Source organism: Pseudorasbora parva, chromosome 23, assembly GCF_024679245.1.
Source record: "Pseudorasbora parva isolate DD20220531a chromosome 23, ASM2467924v1, whole genome shotgun sequence".
In the NCBI taxonomy this organism is placed as follows: Eukaryota; Metazoa; Chordata; class Actinopteri; order Cypriniformes; family Gobionidae; genus Pseudorasbora; species Pseudorasbora parva.
The window spans coordinates 26,711,031-26,726,074 of record NC_090194.1 but is presented as its reverse complement, the minus strand read 5'-3'; the positions used below and the strand labels follow the sequence as shown (position 1 = coordinate 26,726,074).

The window sequence follows — 15,044 nt, the reverse complement described above, 5'->3', positions numbered from 1 at the left end:
TCAAGGATGAGAACAGACACTGTGTACAGTAGCCACATGCAATACAAAAATATGACTGTACATGACATGTATCGACCCATTCTAAAAAAAGTTTTCCATGTTTTTTTTTGTTTTTTGTTTTTTTACATGAAAAAATATAAAGAATATTTACATCTGGGATAGCACAGCAGTACCTATTCAAAATGTCATGATGTACAGTATATATATATATTTATTTATTTATATTTATATAAAATGTCCATATAAATATTAAAAGAAATCTGTTCATTGACTGTACAATAAATAAACCATATTTATACATAAATATTTTACATTGTCATTGATATTTCCAAACCACAAAGTCCAGTCTTTCACAAAACAAACAAACACACACCCTTCCACATACACAACATTACAAACACGCACGTTACACACAAACACACATGAGAGTTCATGTTTACACAACTTATGGAACTGTTCTGCTTGGTTCCTCCAAATCTCACTTTAATGCAAGCGTTCAGCATCTTCGCTGTGGAAAATCAGGACCTATAGTCAGGTGAGAAGATGCACATGCTTCTCTTTGGCTCATTTTTGCAATCTGTTGCAATAACCCTCACCACAGCTCAACAACTTTCCATCAAGAACATTATCATTTGCAAAAAACAAAATGTCTACTATTGGACACCATGGAGGAAGATTGAAAACTAAAGGTGTGTTAGCATGAACCAGACGAGCCAATCAGAGACAGATTCAGCGCGTGTCACACAGGACTAAGAGGCACCAAGACCACGAGAGAAGGAGGGAGAGAGAGAGAGAGAAAGAGAGAAATAGTGAGAGAGAAGGAGAACATCACCATAGCAGTGTCATGGAATCCTGCGAATCCAACAGGAAATGGGTCACGTGATGTCACAAACCGGAGCAGGAGGGGAAGAGAGAACCAGTCGCACACTCCGAAAATAATAGTTGGAATAAGAATTTAAAAAAGGCAAAGCGTGTCATTTTACGCATCGCCACGCAAGTCCCCCATCCCACCACCCACAGAACCAAAGAGAGATAGAGACGGAACAGCAGGCGATGTTAGTTTGTAAGTCCAGAAGAGGTCAGGCTTTCAGCAGGCATGCAAGGCAGGGCCAGGAATTGAGTTTTGCATTGCTCATGTTTCAGGCACGCAGCTACAACCTACAACAACAAGACATAAATGATAGACAAAAAAGAAAGAGAAGCAGATTAGAAAGAGACAAAGTGATAGATCTAGAGTTCTAGAGGCTCCATGGGGTGAATTTGCAACTTCAAAGTATTTGGCTAGTCATCTGCTTTGAAGATGGCAGCTACATTGATGGACCATCTTTATATACACAACAGATTGCAGACATGACTGGAGTCTCCATATCAAGTGAGCTTCATTTTTTATGTGGAAATAAATTACTTAAACCACCTTTAGGATTAATAAGGAACATACTGAAAGGTTAGAAAGACTGCAAACATCTTCATAAACTTGACCAAACTGAAGAAATAATTCTATTATGATTATTAAATAATTTTAGATTGGAGTTGGGGGGGGGGGGGTGCGCAGTGCTGTGGTATTGACACAAATTTCATGATTGAATTCATAAGCTTTTCAATTTGATTTCGATCATGATTCAATGTTGATTCATTTGCATATATACATTGAAATGTAGTAGGCTACATGTTAATTTTTCTCAGAGAAAAAACTCAGTATTTCGTTGTAATACACTAATGTTACTAATGTTGTAAACACCCTATGCAGGAAACCCTATCACCTTGTATTGTTAAAGGTTAATTAACAACTGATTTGTATACAGTTGAGTAAGGCGTAGGCCAATGTGCGTGTAAACCCCCCTGGCCTCAAGAGGCACACTAACAACTGGCACTAATTGCTAAAGCTAACGTCTGTAGTCCACGCCCGCCTCCCAAGCTGGAAACCACATTTTGAATTCCAGCGTGTCAAGTAAGACCAGTTACAATTGCATCAAAGGCTGTTTTTATAATATAAAAATATGGTTATTTTATCATTGTTTAAATTGTATTATTGTTAAAGTAATATAATGATTTTTCTCCTTTACAGAGTACATTTGTCTCGCTAACTAATTTACGAATATTTAATGATAGAGGTAAATCAATGTTACGTTATATATTGTTTACGAGGTGTTTTAGCTGCGGTTAAAACCCTTTGAGCAATAACATGAGACATGATACTTTTTTTGTAAGTTCAGCATACCCTCTGATGTTCATTTATGGTTATTTTGTGCCGTTACTAAAAAGGAAGAGATGATCAGTTCCTGTGTGCTTGTTCACTTGTTCAGTCAGTTTACCTGAACTAAGGCATTACAGTAATCTGTCACGCCACATTAAGAGTCAAAACGTTAATAATTGTTTGAATTTCGTAATAAAATGTGCAAAATATAATAACTGAGATTTTCATATAAAAAAAGGACCCACTCTGTCTTGTCCGTCAGCACATTGTCCATGTCCTCAATGTTTTGTCACTGTGTGTGCGTGAGAGTACGGGCGTGTGGCATGAGAGTGTGAAAATGGCGTCAATTGTGTGACTCTCAGGCTGAATGCATGAGTTGGCAGCCTTGGTCGTATGTTGTTTTAGAAAGAACAGAAATTAAAGAACAGAAATGGATCATTATTAGCAAACATTACTAACAGGAATAATAATGTAACATTATTATTATTGACTGGTCATCCGTCCAGGGTGTTTCACTCCTTTCGGCTCATTAGGTTTCAGTATCCCTGCGACACTACATAGGACAAGCAGGACGGATGAATAGATGGATTAATATTATTGTTGCAGTTCATTATTAAATAATAATAATAATAATAATATCTTATTAGACATCCCACCCTGGAAAAACTCCTTTCTGGGAGATGGCACAACATCCCCCTTCCCCCTTTATATTTATATATATATATATATATATATATATATATATATATATATATATATATATATATATATATATATATATATATATATATATATATATATATATATATATATATATATTTATTTATTTATAAGCTATTAATTTGCATAAGCTGCCTTACACAGGTTCGTTCATTTAATATTAGGATATTCGTGCGTCGAAAGTGCAAGTGATAGATGAGTGTGATGAAAAAAAGGTGTGGGAGACTCCTGGTCCCTCCGGGAAAGGTGGGATGTCTGCTTTATGATTATTTTTCCAATTGAAAAGTTACCAGTGCAAATCATCTGAACAGAGACAACTAAGACATTTGCTGCCTGCTGATAAAAAAAATTATGAACTGAACAAAATACTCCTAGAGAAGAGAAGAACAGGCAGGAAATAACCAGACAAACAAACAACACTTATAAAGTGTGTCATCATTTCTGCAGACTGTGCAGGTTTCACCTGTTTGTCCTCTTTTTACAGTGTGCCACATTCTAGGATACATACTCTGCAGACTTCCAGAAGTGCCCAGGGTGAGAAAGACGGCGGTTGAGTTTGGGCAGTTTCTCCAGCATGTCGGCCAGCTGTGTGAATGTGGGCCGATTACGGGGGTCATATGACCAGCAGGCAGACAGAATCTCCTGTGGGACAGAAAGGAATCCGGCAGTCAGCACTAACATCTGTTTTGGTTGGTTTTTACAAGGATACCTCATTTTGTATCCATTGTGGCTCACAGAGCGCTGATGTAACATGAAATTAAATGAAAATAACTTTTTATAAACTGAGCTATTTTCACAAGGGCTAGCAAGAAACAAGATTATGAATGTTAAAATAAATGTGACACGTTCTGTTTTGTGTTTCAATGTTATTTCTGATGCAATTTACTAATCTAGTCAGTTCAAATGGGAGGACTGAAGGGTGATATGTAAAATATTATAGGTTATTTTTATAAAGCTAACAATGTCAAATAAATGGTATCCTTCATTAAAGGGTTAGTTCACCCAAAAATGACATTTATGTCATTAATGACTCTCTCTAATGTTGTTCCACACCTGTAAGACCTCCGTTCATCTTCGGAACACAGTTTAAGATATTTAATATTTAGTCCGACAGTGTATCTAAGTGTATGCACACTATACTGTCCATGTCCAGAAAGAGAATAAAAACATCATCAAAGTAGTCCATATGTGACATCAGTTAGTTAGTTAGAATCTCTTGAAGCATCGAAAATTGTCTTCTCTTCCGCGTTTGTCAAACCTCAAAGATTCAAACGGTTATGAATCAGCGTATTGATTCATGATTCGGATCGCCAATATCACATGATTTCAGCAGTTTGACACGCGATGCGAATCATGAATCAATCCGCTGATTCATTACCGTTTGAATCTCGAAACAAACTCGGAAGAAAAGACAATGCTGGATAAAGTCCTAGTTTTTGTTATTTTTGGACCAAAATGTATTTTCGATGCTTCAAGAGATTCTAATGAACTAACTGATGTCACATATGGACTACTTTGATGATGTTTTTATTCCCTTTCTGGACATGGACAGTATAGTGTGCATACACTTAGATACGCTGTCGGACTAAATATAAAATATCTTAAACTGTGTTCTGATGATGAACGGAGGTCTTACGGGTGTGGAACAACATTAGGGAGAGTTAATAATGACATAAATTTCATTTTTGGGTGGACTAACCCTTTAAGAAGATACTATGAAACAATGAAAGTGTGATAAATTAATTTCAGTGATATTTAGACACATTGAGTAAAAAAAAACCCAAAAAACTTGATATTGTTCTGTAATATATACTATTATTTTATTTGTATTGGCAAACATTTGTAATCCGTATTAATTGTATTAATCTGACTGATCAAATTTCCTACAGCTGTGGAAAGACACTAATAAAATAACTACATAAATAACTAATTAAATTAATTAAATAAATTATAAAAATAATAATGAATCATTTAATGATAACAATAATAATACAACTATTTTATTATCATATTATTATAAAACAATTTTATTATTATTGTCATTTATTATTTATGACTTATTATTGTCATTTATCTATTACTTATAATCATCTATTATAATATCTATTGATTGATTGATTGATTATGTATTTTTTATTTATTTATTATTTATGATTTAACGCCATATCACCAGCAATGGCTATATTAAAGACAGTAATTACATTTTTTATTATTATTATTATTATTACAATCACTTCAATACATTTAAAAAAAAATCTTTAAAATAATCAATATTCAAAATCAGACATACAGTATATACCAATAACAAAAACAACAGTAATAATAACAATTACAGAGAATCTTTCAATTTAACATTTGATAGAAATTATTCTAAAATGATTCCAGGAGAAACCTTTTTTTTTTTTAAATCATTAATATATTTTCTGATTAAAAACATTTTCTAATATCATTTTAAAAAAGGACATTCTATTAAAATATATATTTTACACTAAATACTTACACAAATCACAAACAGTTTTTTCTGCATTTATTATGATATATGAATAATTATAATTATTATGATATATTATTATTATTAGTCCTATATGTTCTAGCTGTTATGTTCCCTTATTTTCACCCAGGCAGCCTGGGTTTGAGTTTTGGCGTGGGAAGTGAAGTGGAGTAGAGTTATTTCACTGCTATCCTGCTAAGCATGTGTCAGATAATAAATAAACTTAAAATGTGGCACTCACCGTGACCTCTTTTCCTAGGTTGATCTCTGCCAGGACCCTCCTGATGCCCTCTCCACTGCCCACCTGCCAGATGGTAGCCTCTACGGGCTGACAGGTGATGGGCCAGTCTCTCGCCTGCAGCTCGTACCAGATGGTGCTGAAAGAGTGCAGATAAAGGCGCCATGTCAACGCTGCTCTGTTTGGGAGCCATTTATGTCTAAAGCCAAATATGTTTCTCACCCAAAGGCATAAACATCAGCAGCATTTGAAAACGGAAGTCTGTCCTCGTTGTTCCCGGGACTCATTTTACGCACGATCTCCGGAGCCAAGTAACAGATCCACCCGTGAGGAAGCTTCAACTCGTTTTCACGTCTGAAAACACAACAGATCCGTTAATCAACCGATTTATGGTAACAATCCATGTGATGAGGAAAGGTGCAGTCACATTAGCACGCAATGAGCAATGAGTATAGCTCACGCAGAAGTCACTTTCAAGCCAAGCAGATTTCTGTTAGTCAGTGTGGCACATTTGCATGACCAACATCAGTGAAATCTGCATGGAGAACAATGGGTTCCTCTGAAATGACTATTTCGCCTGTGAAACTTCACTAAGCAACATGAAATGTGAATGCATCTCGTAACACGGTGACTTACCGGCCCTCCTGAACCACTCCAGAGATCCCAAAAAGGCCAAAGTCAGTAATGACAACTTTATTTGTGTCATGAAAGACATTTTTCGATTTAAGGTCTTTGTGAACGATGCCCTTAGCATGAAGGTAGCCCATCCCCTAAAATACAGGAAACACAAGCAAGACTTTAATTGTACGAAGCCATACAGATAAACAACACACCCACCAATAAGCACACAAACGCCACCTTGACAATCTCCTGCGCAATCTGCCGAGTTTTATTGATGTCCAGTGTGTTTTTCGTGTCCCTCACGACAGAATACAACGTCCGGCCTTTGCAGAAGCTGCAGGGAAAGGAAAGAAACGCTTGTCAGAAATCATTTGTTGATCAGTTTGCCACCTATATGAAATTAGACTAGGGCTGTGGAATTAATCAAATAGACGCTACACCCCGTTTTTATAGATAATTGTTATAGTTTTTATTATAACTAACTAAAACCAATCAAAATGCTTTGGTGTCACTTTTGAGGAATTTTGGGCACACTTTATCCCTAAATTACTCCTATTATAGGTTTTGGTCATATCATCCACTCATAGGGACAGATTTACTAAATGCTTGCATCAGTGCAAATTATGTTTAAAAGCCACTGTCTGTATTTGCTAAAGACGCATAGTGAAAAGATAGCGATGAAAAGGCATGGAAAGGTTTTTTTTGTAGCTGATCTTATTGCACATGCATTCGAAAGAGAATGCCCCTTTCATAAGCAAAATGTACACATTTATTTATCCATTTAAAACAACATGATTCACTAAGGTTTGGGTGCCAATTTGCTAGTATTTGCAGCATTATTTAACGCTGAAAAAAAAACATGTTTTAAAGGAAGTGTATGTAAGACTGTGGTCAAAACTGGTACTGCAATCACTTTCAAATGACTATAGAGCGGTGTATCCCCTCTCCCCCTCCACCCTGACTCAAGGTTGCCAGATAGGCTGCAGGATCCAGCAGGAACGTTTGTAGCTGCAGCTGTGGTAACTAGAGCAGATCTGGCAACCCGGATGCCGAAACACTACTGACTTTGTGATTGGTAGATAGGTGGAGGGTGGATTATAACTAACTAAAACCAAACATATACAGTGCCTTGTGAAAGTATTCGGCCCCCTTGAACTTTGCCACCTTTTGCCACATTTCAGGCTTCAAACATAATGACATGAAACTGACATTTTTTGTGAAGAATCAACAACAAGTGGGACACAATCATGAAGTGGAATGAAATTTATTTTAATATTTTAAACTTTTTTAACAAATCAAAAACTGAAAAATTGGGCGTGCAAAATTATTCGGCCCTTTTACTTTAGGTGCAGCAAACTCTCTTCAGAAGTTCAGTGAGGATCTCTGAATGATCCAATGTTGATCTAAATGACTAATTATGATAAATAGAATCCACCTGTGTGTAATCAAGGCTCCGTATAAATGCACCTGCACTGTGATAGTCTCAGGGGTCCGTTTAAAACGCAGAGAGCATCATGAAGAACAAGGAACACACCAAGCAGGTCCGAGATACTGTTGTGGAGAAGTTTAAAGCTGGATTTGGATACAAAAACATTTCCCAAGCTTTAAACATCCCAAGGAGCACTGTGCAAGTGATAATATTAAAATCGAAGGAGTATCAGACCACTGCAAATCTACCAAGACCTGGCCTTCCCTCTAAACTTTGAGCTCATACAAGGAGAAGACTGATCAGAGATGCAGCCAAGAGGCCCATGATCACTCTGGATGAACTGCAGAGATCTACAGCTGAGGTGGGAGACTCTGTCCATAGGACAACAATCAGTCGTATACTGCAGAAATCTGGCCTTTCTGGAAGAGTGGCAAGAAGAAAGCCATTTCTTAAAGATATCCATAAAAAGTGTCGTTTAAAGTTTGCCACAAGCCACCTGGGAGACACATCAAACATGTGGAAGAAGGTGCTCTGGTCAGATGAAATCAAAATTGAACTTTTTGGCAACAATGCAAAACGTTATGTTTAGCGTAAAAGCAACACAGCTCATCACCCTGAACGAAACCTGTCAAACATGGTGGTGGCAGCATCATGGTTTGGGCCTGCTTTTCTTCAGCAGAGACAGGGAAGATGGTTAAAATTGATGGGAAGATGGATGGAGCCAAATACAGGACCATTGTGGAAGAAAACCTGATGGAGTCTGCAAAAGACCTGAAACTGGGATGGAGATTTGTCTTCCAACAAGACAATGATCCAAAATATAAAGCAAAATCTACAATGGAATGGTTCAAAAATAAACACATCCAGGTGTTAGAATGGCCAAGTCAAAGTCCAGACCTGAATCCAATCGAGAATCTGTGGAAAGAACTGAAAACTGCTGTTCACAAACGCTCTCCATCCAACCTCACTGAGCTCGAGCTGTTCTGCAAGGAGGAATGGGCAAAAATTTCAGTCTCTCGATGTGCAAAACTGATAGAGACATACCCCAAGAGACTTACAGCTGTAATCGCAGCAAAAGGTGGCGCTACAAAGTATTAACTTAAGGTGGCCAAATAATTTTGCACGCCCAATTTTCAGTTTTTGATTTGTTAAAAAAGTTTGAAATATCCAATAAATTTCATTCCACTTCACGATTGTGTCCCACTTGTTGTAGATTATTCACAAAAAATTACAGTTTCATGTCATTATGTTTGAAGCCTGAAATGTGGCAAAAGGTCGCAAAGTTCAAGGGGGCCGAATACTTTCGCAAGGCACTGTATAAAAAAACGAACACTTGAAATGAAATGAGCATGATAAAAGCTACCTAAATTGACAGAAACCAACTTTGGGAAAAAAATATATTGAGTGTAATTTGATTGTTTAGTCTTGTGTCCATTGACTTATACTGGGACCAACAACCTGGGATCAATCGAGACATTTTGTCTTCAGTTTTTAACACGAGTAACACAGAAACTTGGCTGCGTAACACAAGAATGAACCTCAATGTTTCTTGCAGAAGCACAAACGTGCTTTTCATTTTTGGGTGAACTATCCCTTTAACTTGGGTTTAACATGGATGCATAATTTACACATCGTGAGCAGATCACCCACAGAACTTTCCACCCCCGTCTGCACTTTAATGTGATTGCAGTCTCGTGCTAATTTGCCATTTTATAAATCTGATCCATAATCTTGTTAAATAATCATGATTATGATAGATCAAAACGAGTGATTATGATTTTATGCATGATCTAGCAGCTCCAAATGAGACATTACCTGGTGATGATGGCAAGATGAGGCGGTGCCATGCAAGCTCCCATAAAGAGGACGACGTTCTCGTGGCGCGTCTGTCTGTAGTTCATCACCTCCTTTTTGAAGAGCTTCAGGTGGTCCTGGTTGTTTCCGTCAATCTCCAGCAGTCGGATGGCCACCTCTCCATGCCAGCGGCCGCGATGAACCCTACCCCAGCGGCCCTTCCCAATGAGCTCGCCGAGATCCAGCTGCTCGAAGGGAATGTCCCACTCCTGCAGGTAGACGCTGGTCTGGCTAGCCTTACGGGAGATGGGACCCTTCCAGTGGGTTCCTCCTCGCGTGCTGGGCAGGTCGTCCAACTCATCTCCTTCATAATCTCCTTCCGAGCCTGGGTTAAGATCTTCCATATCCTCCTCCTCTTCTTCTTCATCTAGCTCTTCCTCTTCATCTTCCTCTTCCACCGCTACATCGTCTTCCTCCTCTGCTTCTATTTCCTCTTCTTCCTCTTCCTCCAGTTCCTAGACAAGAGGAACCAACCACTATGAGTTTTCTCATCAGTGATAGGAGCATTACCATGTCACTACCCCACGCGACTCACCTCTCTGTCGTCTTCCTCATCTTGTTCCGCATGCATCTCCTCCACTGACGGATCGATTTCATTACTGTGCACAAAATTAAACACTATGACTGAATGCAGAACATGCAGCAATATATTTAAGCTTCTGAGCAAAAAGAATTCAGTTGCTTACACTGTGTCTGGGAGTCCATCTGAATGAAGGATGCTGGAATTGCACACGTCTGTGAAAATCATGAAAATATTGATAAACTGAAACACTTTATACACTGTCACTGTAAACGTATTATTTCTATTTGAACGGATACATAATTCCTGATATTATTTATTGCTCAATGTAACAGTAATGTAATGTGCAGTGTCATAAATCACCAGCAGAGTGCAGCTCATCTCACAAGCACAAACTACTCTTGAGCAAAAACAAAATCAAACCCGAGCATGGAAAACATGCAAAACACATTACTTCAGACTCTGCTCAGATTTGTAAAAGTCAGTTGAGTGCAGACTAGATGAAAAAAAACTAGATGAAGTTTTTTGATTCTCAAGGGGAATTCATACAGTTATGGACATAAGCATGAGGTACTTTATTTAGGCCTTAAACCTGAAAATGTGGTGTTAATGGATCATTAGTAACTTTCAGAATAACTGTAGCAGCATGTAGTGTTAAGTATTATGTATATAATATTATAGTATTTATCAATATTTTAAGTTCGTTTTTTGTTTGTTTATTTCCATTAGATTTTTATATTTTCAATTTTCATTGTCAATGTTAAAGTCTTAGTAATTTTCTTAAGCACTTTTCTTATCTTTATGTTTTAAAAATGTGTCTTATGTTTTATATAGCTTAAACAATTATTTTAGTTTTCAACTTATTTTACTTCAGTTCGTTCCTACACTGTAAAAAAATATTTAGAAAAAAAGTTACCTGGTTGTTTTAAAATTTTGAGTTCACTGAAAATAAAATTTTGAGTTATAACAATGAACACTTTTTGAGATTCAACAACCTTTATTAAAATATTATTAAAACATTTTGTAAGCATATTGGGTAATTGTGTGTGTTTTATTCCTGATGACGCAGTGAAACATGCCAAATTGTGCTATTTTCATGATTTATCAATTTTTTTATGTGGTTCAGATACAAAAATATTTTGAGTTTCTATTTATTAAACAAATTTCCATCATTGTATCAACTCAATTTTTTTATTTCAATAAACTCAAAAAAGTAAGTAACCTGGTTGCCTTAAAATTGTAAGTTAAACCAACAAAAACCAACAATTTTTTTTTTACAGTGTAGGTTTGAGTTTTTCCATCAAATACGCATTTTATTTTATTTCAGCTTCATTTCAATTAACAAAAACGACTAACAGTTTTAGTCAACAATAGCACTATTACTTTAAAAATCGTAGCTAATTAATCTGAACAATATAAAATTATATTTATTTAAAATAAAAAGAAAAGACATTGGGGAAATTGACTAAGGATACATTTTATCCTCTGATAGCACAATTACACTGCAAGAATGGAAATATACAATACTTGATGGGTGCAAGATTGGATATTTTAGTGCTTTATATACACCGCTCAGGCATAACATTATGACAGGTGAAGTGAATAACTGATTATCTCTTCATCACGGCACCTTATAGTGGGTGGGATATATTAGGCAGCAAGGGAACATTTTGTCCTCGAAGTTGATGTTAGAAGCAGGAAAAATGGACAACTCTAAAGATTTGAGCGGGTCTCACAAGGGCCAAATTGTGATGGCTAGATGACTGGGTCAGAGCACCTCCAAAACCTCAGCTCTTGTGGGGTGTTCCCGATCCGCAGTGGTCAGTATTTATCAAAAGTAGTCCAAGGAAGGAACAGTGGTGAACCGGCGACAGGGTCATGGGTGGCCAAGGCTCATTGATTCACGTGGGGAGTGAATGCTGGCCCGTGTGTTCCGATCAAACAGACAAGCTACTGTAGTTCAAATTGCTCAAGAAGTTAATGCTGGTTCTGATAGAAAGGTGTCAGAATACACAGTGCTTTGCAGTTTGTTGCCTATAGGGCTGCACAGCCGCAGACCAGTCAGGGTGCCCATGCTGACCGTTGTCTACTGCTGAAAGCACTAACAGTGAGCATCAGAAATGGGCCATGGAACAATGAAAGGTTTTCTTTTACATCACGTGGATGGCTGGGTGCATCGCTCACCTGGAACACATATTGGGCAATGTTCTGCTGGGAAACCTTGGGTCCTGACATCCTTACTTTGAAGTATGTAAGTACCCCCTACCTAAGCATTGTTGCAGACCACATACACCCTTTCATGGATACAGTATTCCCTGGTGGCTGTGGTCTCTTTCAGCAGGATAATGTGCCCTGCCACAAATAATTGAATGCGCAAAAATGGTTCAGGAATGGTTTGAGGAGCACAACGAGTTTGAGGTGTTGGCTTGCCCTCCAAATTCCCCAGATCTCAATCCAATCGAGCATCTATAGGATGTGCTGAACAAACAAGTCCGATCCATGGAGGCCCCACCTCGCAACTTACAGGACATAAAGGATCTGCTGGTAACATCTTGGTGCCAGATACCACAGCATACCTTCAGGGGTCTAGTGGAGTCCATGCCTCGACAGGTCAGGGCTGTTTTGGCAGCAAAAGGGGGACCAATACAATATTAGGTCATTATGTTATGCCTAATCAGTGTATGATACTAAATAACGATGCATTTATATATTATGATATGGCGATTCATTCATCACCATTTAAAGGTTAACTGCTGAAATATTAAACAACTGTTTATTGAATATGCACCACTGAATCCTGGATGTCCTGCGTTATGAGTGCTGAAGAATTTTACAGACTTTTGTGTTAACTCACCAGGGAAGATAAACTGCTGTCGGTGCTGAAAATAACAGGCAGCTTTGCCACAGAGACGGAAGACAGGAAGAGAGGAAGACAGGCAGGAAGCAGACAGAGAGACAGTCTGAGGTTAGAGTTGAAGTGCCATTATGCTTTATGTTAAGTTGCAGATACAGAGTCCTGAATATCAGCTTTCTTTTATCCAGGGTTAATGCAGATGTCTATTATGTATTCACCAATGTATAGTATTTGTTAATGTATTAGCTTATTACAGTTTCAGTGTTTGCCACTGCTTACCTGGAAAGTGGAAACGGTTGTCACGGTGACCCTTTGGGGAAGGGTTTGGGGGCGGGGTTACACTGGGAGGGTTGCTTTGCTGGAAGGGGGCAGGAGAGGAAGGCGTAGAGGAAGTGGTGGAGGACGGATTACTGCTGGAGTCCAGTTGATTCAGCACCGGCGGTTGATCCTGCCAGAAAGAAACCAACCGCTTTTAATGCTCTACTACCAGAATAACCAATGAAGACTCTGGCTAAGTTCAGTACGGAATGCTAGCGCACTGAACAATGTGGAGTTTACAGTATACTGCATGCTATTTAAAAGAAGTATTGTTTGCTAGTATGTCATTCTTTCACACAGGAATCAGTACCTTCTTTGTTATCGCCTTCGGTAGGGTCCCGAACTGAGGCGCTTCGGGTGGACGGTCCACAGGGTTGTTGATGTCTGAGGGTACAGACTCAGTCCTACGAATCTTTGTGACTAAGAGACGCACATGAAATTGTTCAAAAAACATGTCTGTCATGATTGATATTCTTTTATCTGAGCATTAAATAAGTTACTTACTGGGCAGGAAGGAGATTCTGCAGGATGGAGCTTCTTTTGTGCATTTGTTGTGACACTTTAACCTACAAGTAGAAAAGATGACACATGAGTGTGTGATTTTTACATCTAGATTCGATTCACAAGTGGGGTTTCCTTGGGTGAATCTCACACAAGGTGCCAATAACATATCTGGGTTATATATAAAAAAACGTAACGTAATTAACTTAAAAATAGTAATACTAATAATATTTGTAAAGAAGTACATAATAAATATTATATTAAAATTGTAACGCATGTAGTATTTATACAATAATGTTTTTTTACGGTAATGCTTTACAATAAGGTCTTATTTATTAACATTAGTTAATGTATTAAATAACAATGATATGATATATGATATAATGATATAAATGCAGTCCATATAAATGCAGTCCAACAATGAGAAATACATTTATTACTGTATTTATTAATCTTTGTTAATAAAAATACAGTTGTTCATGTTAGTTTACAGTGCACTAACTAAGGTTAACAAATACAACTTTTGATTTTAATAATGTATTTAGCAAATGTTGAAATTACACATTTACTAAGATTAATAAATGCTGTAGAAGTGTACCTTATACTGTTACTGACATGAGATCGACCAATTGCAAACCACAATCATTTTTTGTTGTTTGAGAAGGCGTTTTACTTTCATATACATCACAACAAAAAAAGAAAAGACTTATCGCTTCACGGTGACGTAAAAAGTAAAAAAATAAAATAAAAAATACATTTTTATTTTGAAATATGAAATACAACATGCTTGTTTTTACTCACCTGCAGTGTTTACATTTCACCCCAAATATCATGTTTTTCTGGCACACTTGACATGTCTGGGAGAGCCAAGACTTTGTAGAGAACCTATTAATATAAAATCAAATATCATTTCTCCATGAGAATTCTACAATCGTTTCCATTCTGAGAGTTTTTGATTGGTGAAGTAAGCCCACAGGGGCGTGGTTACCTGTGAGTGACAGCCAAACCGATGTCTCTCCGCAGGGCCTGAGGTGAATTGCGGTGGACACCAACATTATCTGTAGAGAAACAGAACAGACAGAGACAGTTTGAATGAGAGACTTTAAAGGGGGGGGTGAAATGCTGTTTCATGCATACTGAGCTTTTTACACGGTTAAAGACTTGGATTCCCATCCTAAACATAGACAAAGTTTCAAAAACTAATGTTGGACGTTTGATAGAGTATTTCTGTGTCAAAAATACTCCTTCCGGTTTCTCACAAGTTTCGGAGAGTTTTTTTTGAGTATGGGTCTACTTGACGTTAA

General features: G+C 37.5%; 1 protein-coding gene across 2 annotated transcripts in view; it reads right to left on the bottom strand.

Annotated features, from left to right (window-relative positions):
• ksr1a (kinase suppressor of ras 1a) overlaps positions 1–15,044 on the bottom strand; it is a 63,209-nt gene continuing 48,165 nt past the window's right edge. The window contains exons 6-20 of one of the 2 annotated variants that reach the window (XM_067432610.1): positions 14,729–14,798; positions 14,542–14,625; positions 13,744–13,805; positions 13,550–13,659; positions 13,201–13,369; positions 12,922–12,963; positions 10,234–10,282; positions 10,083–10,146; positions 9,509–10,002; positions 6,502–6,598; positions 6,280–6,413; positions 5,866–5,997; positions 5,647–5,782; positions 3,423–3,556; positions 1–1,158 (exon numbers count right to left, since the gene is read on the bottom strand). In XM_067432610.1, coding sequence (XP_067288711.1) covers positions 1,152–1,158; positions 3,423–3,556; positions 5,647–5,782; positions 5,866–5,997; positions 6,280–6,413; positions 6,502–6,598; positions 9,509–10,002; positions 10,083–10,146; positions 10,234–10,282; positions 12,922–12,963; positions 13,201–13,369; positions 13,550–13,659; positions 13,744–13,805; positions 14,542–14,625; positions 14,729–14,798 — 1,784 coding nt within the window. In that variant the 3' untranslated portion in view covers positions 1–1,151. Of the gene's footprint in view, positions 1,159–3,409; positions 3,557–5,646; positions 5,783–5,865; positions 5,998–6,279; positions 6,414–6,501; positions 6,599–9,508; positions 10,003–10,082; positions 10,147–10,233; positions 10,283–12,921; positions 12,964–13,200; positions 13,370–13,549; positions 13,660–13,743; positions 13,806–14,541; positions 14,626–14,728; positions 14,799–15,044 lie in introns of those variants that run through there. The other variant, XM_067432609.1, reaches the window with a different exon arrangement.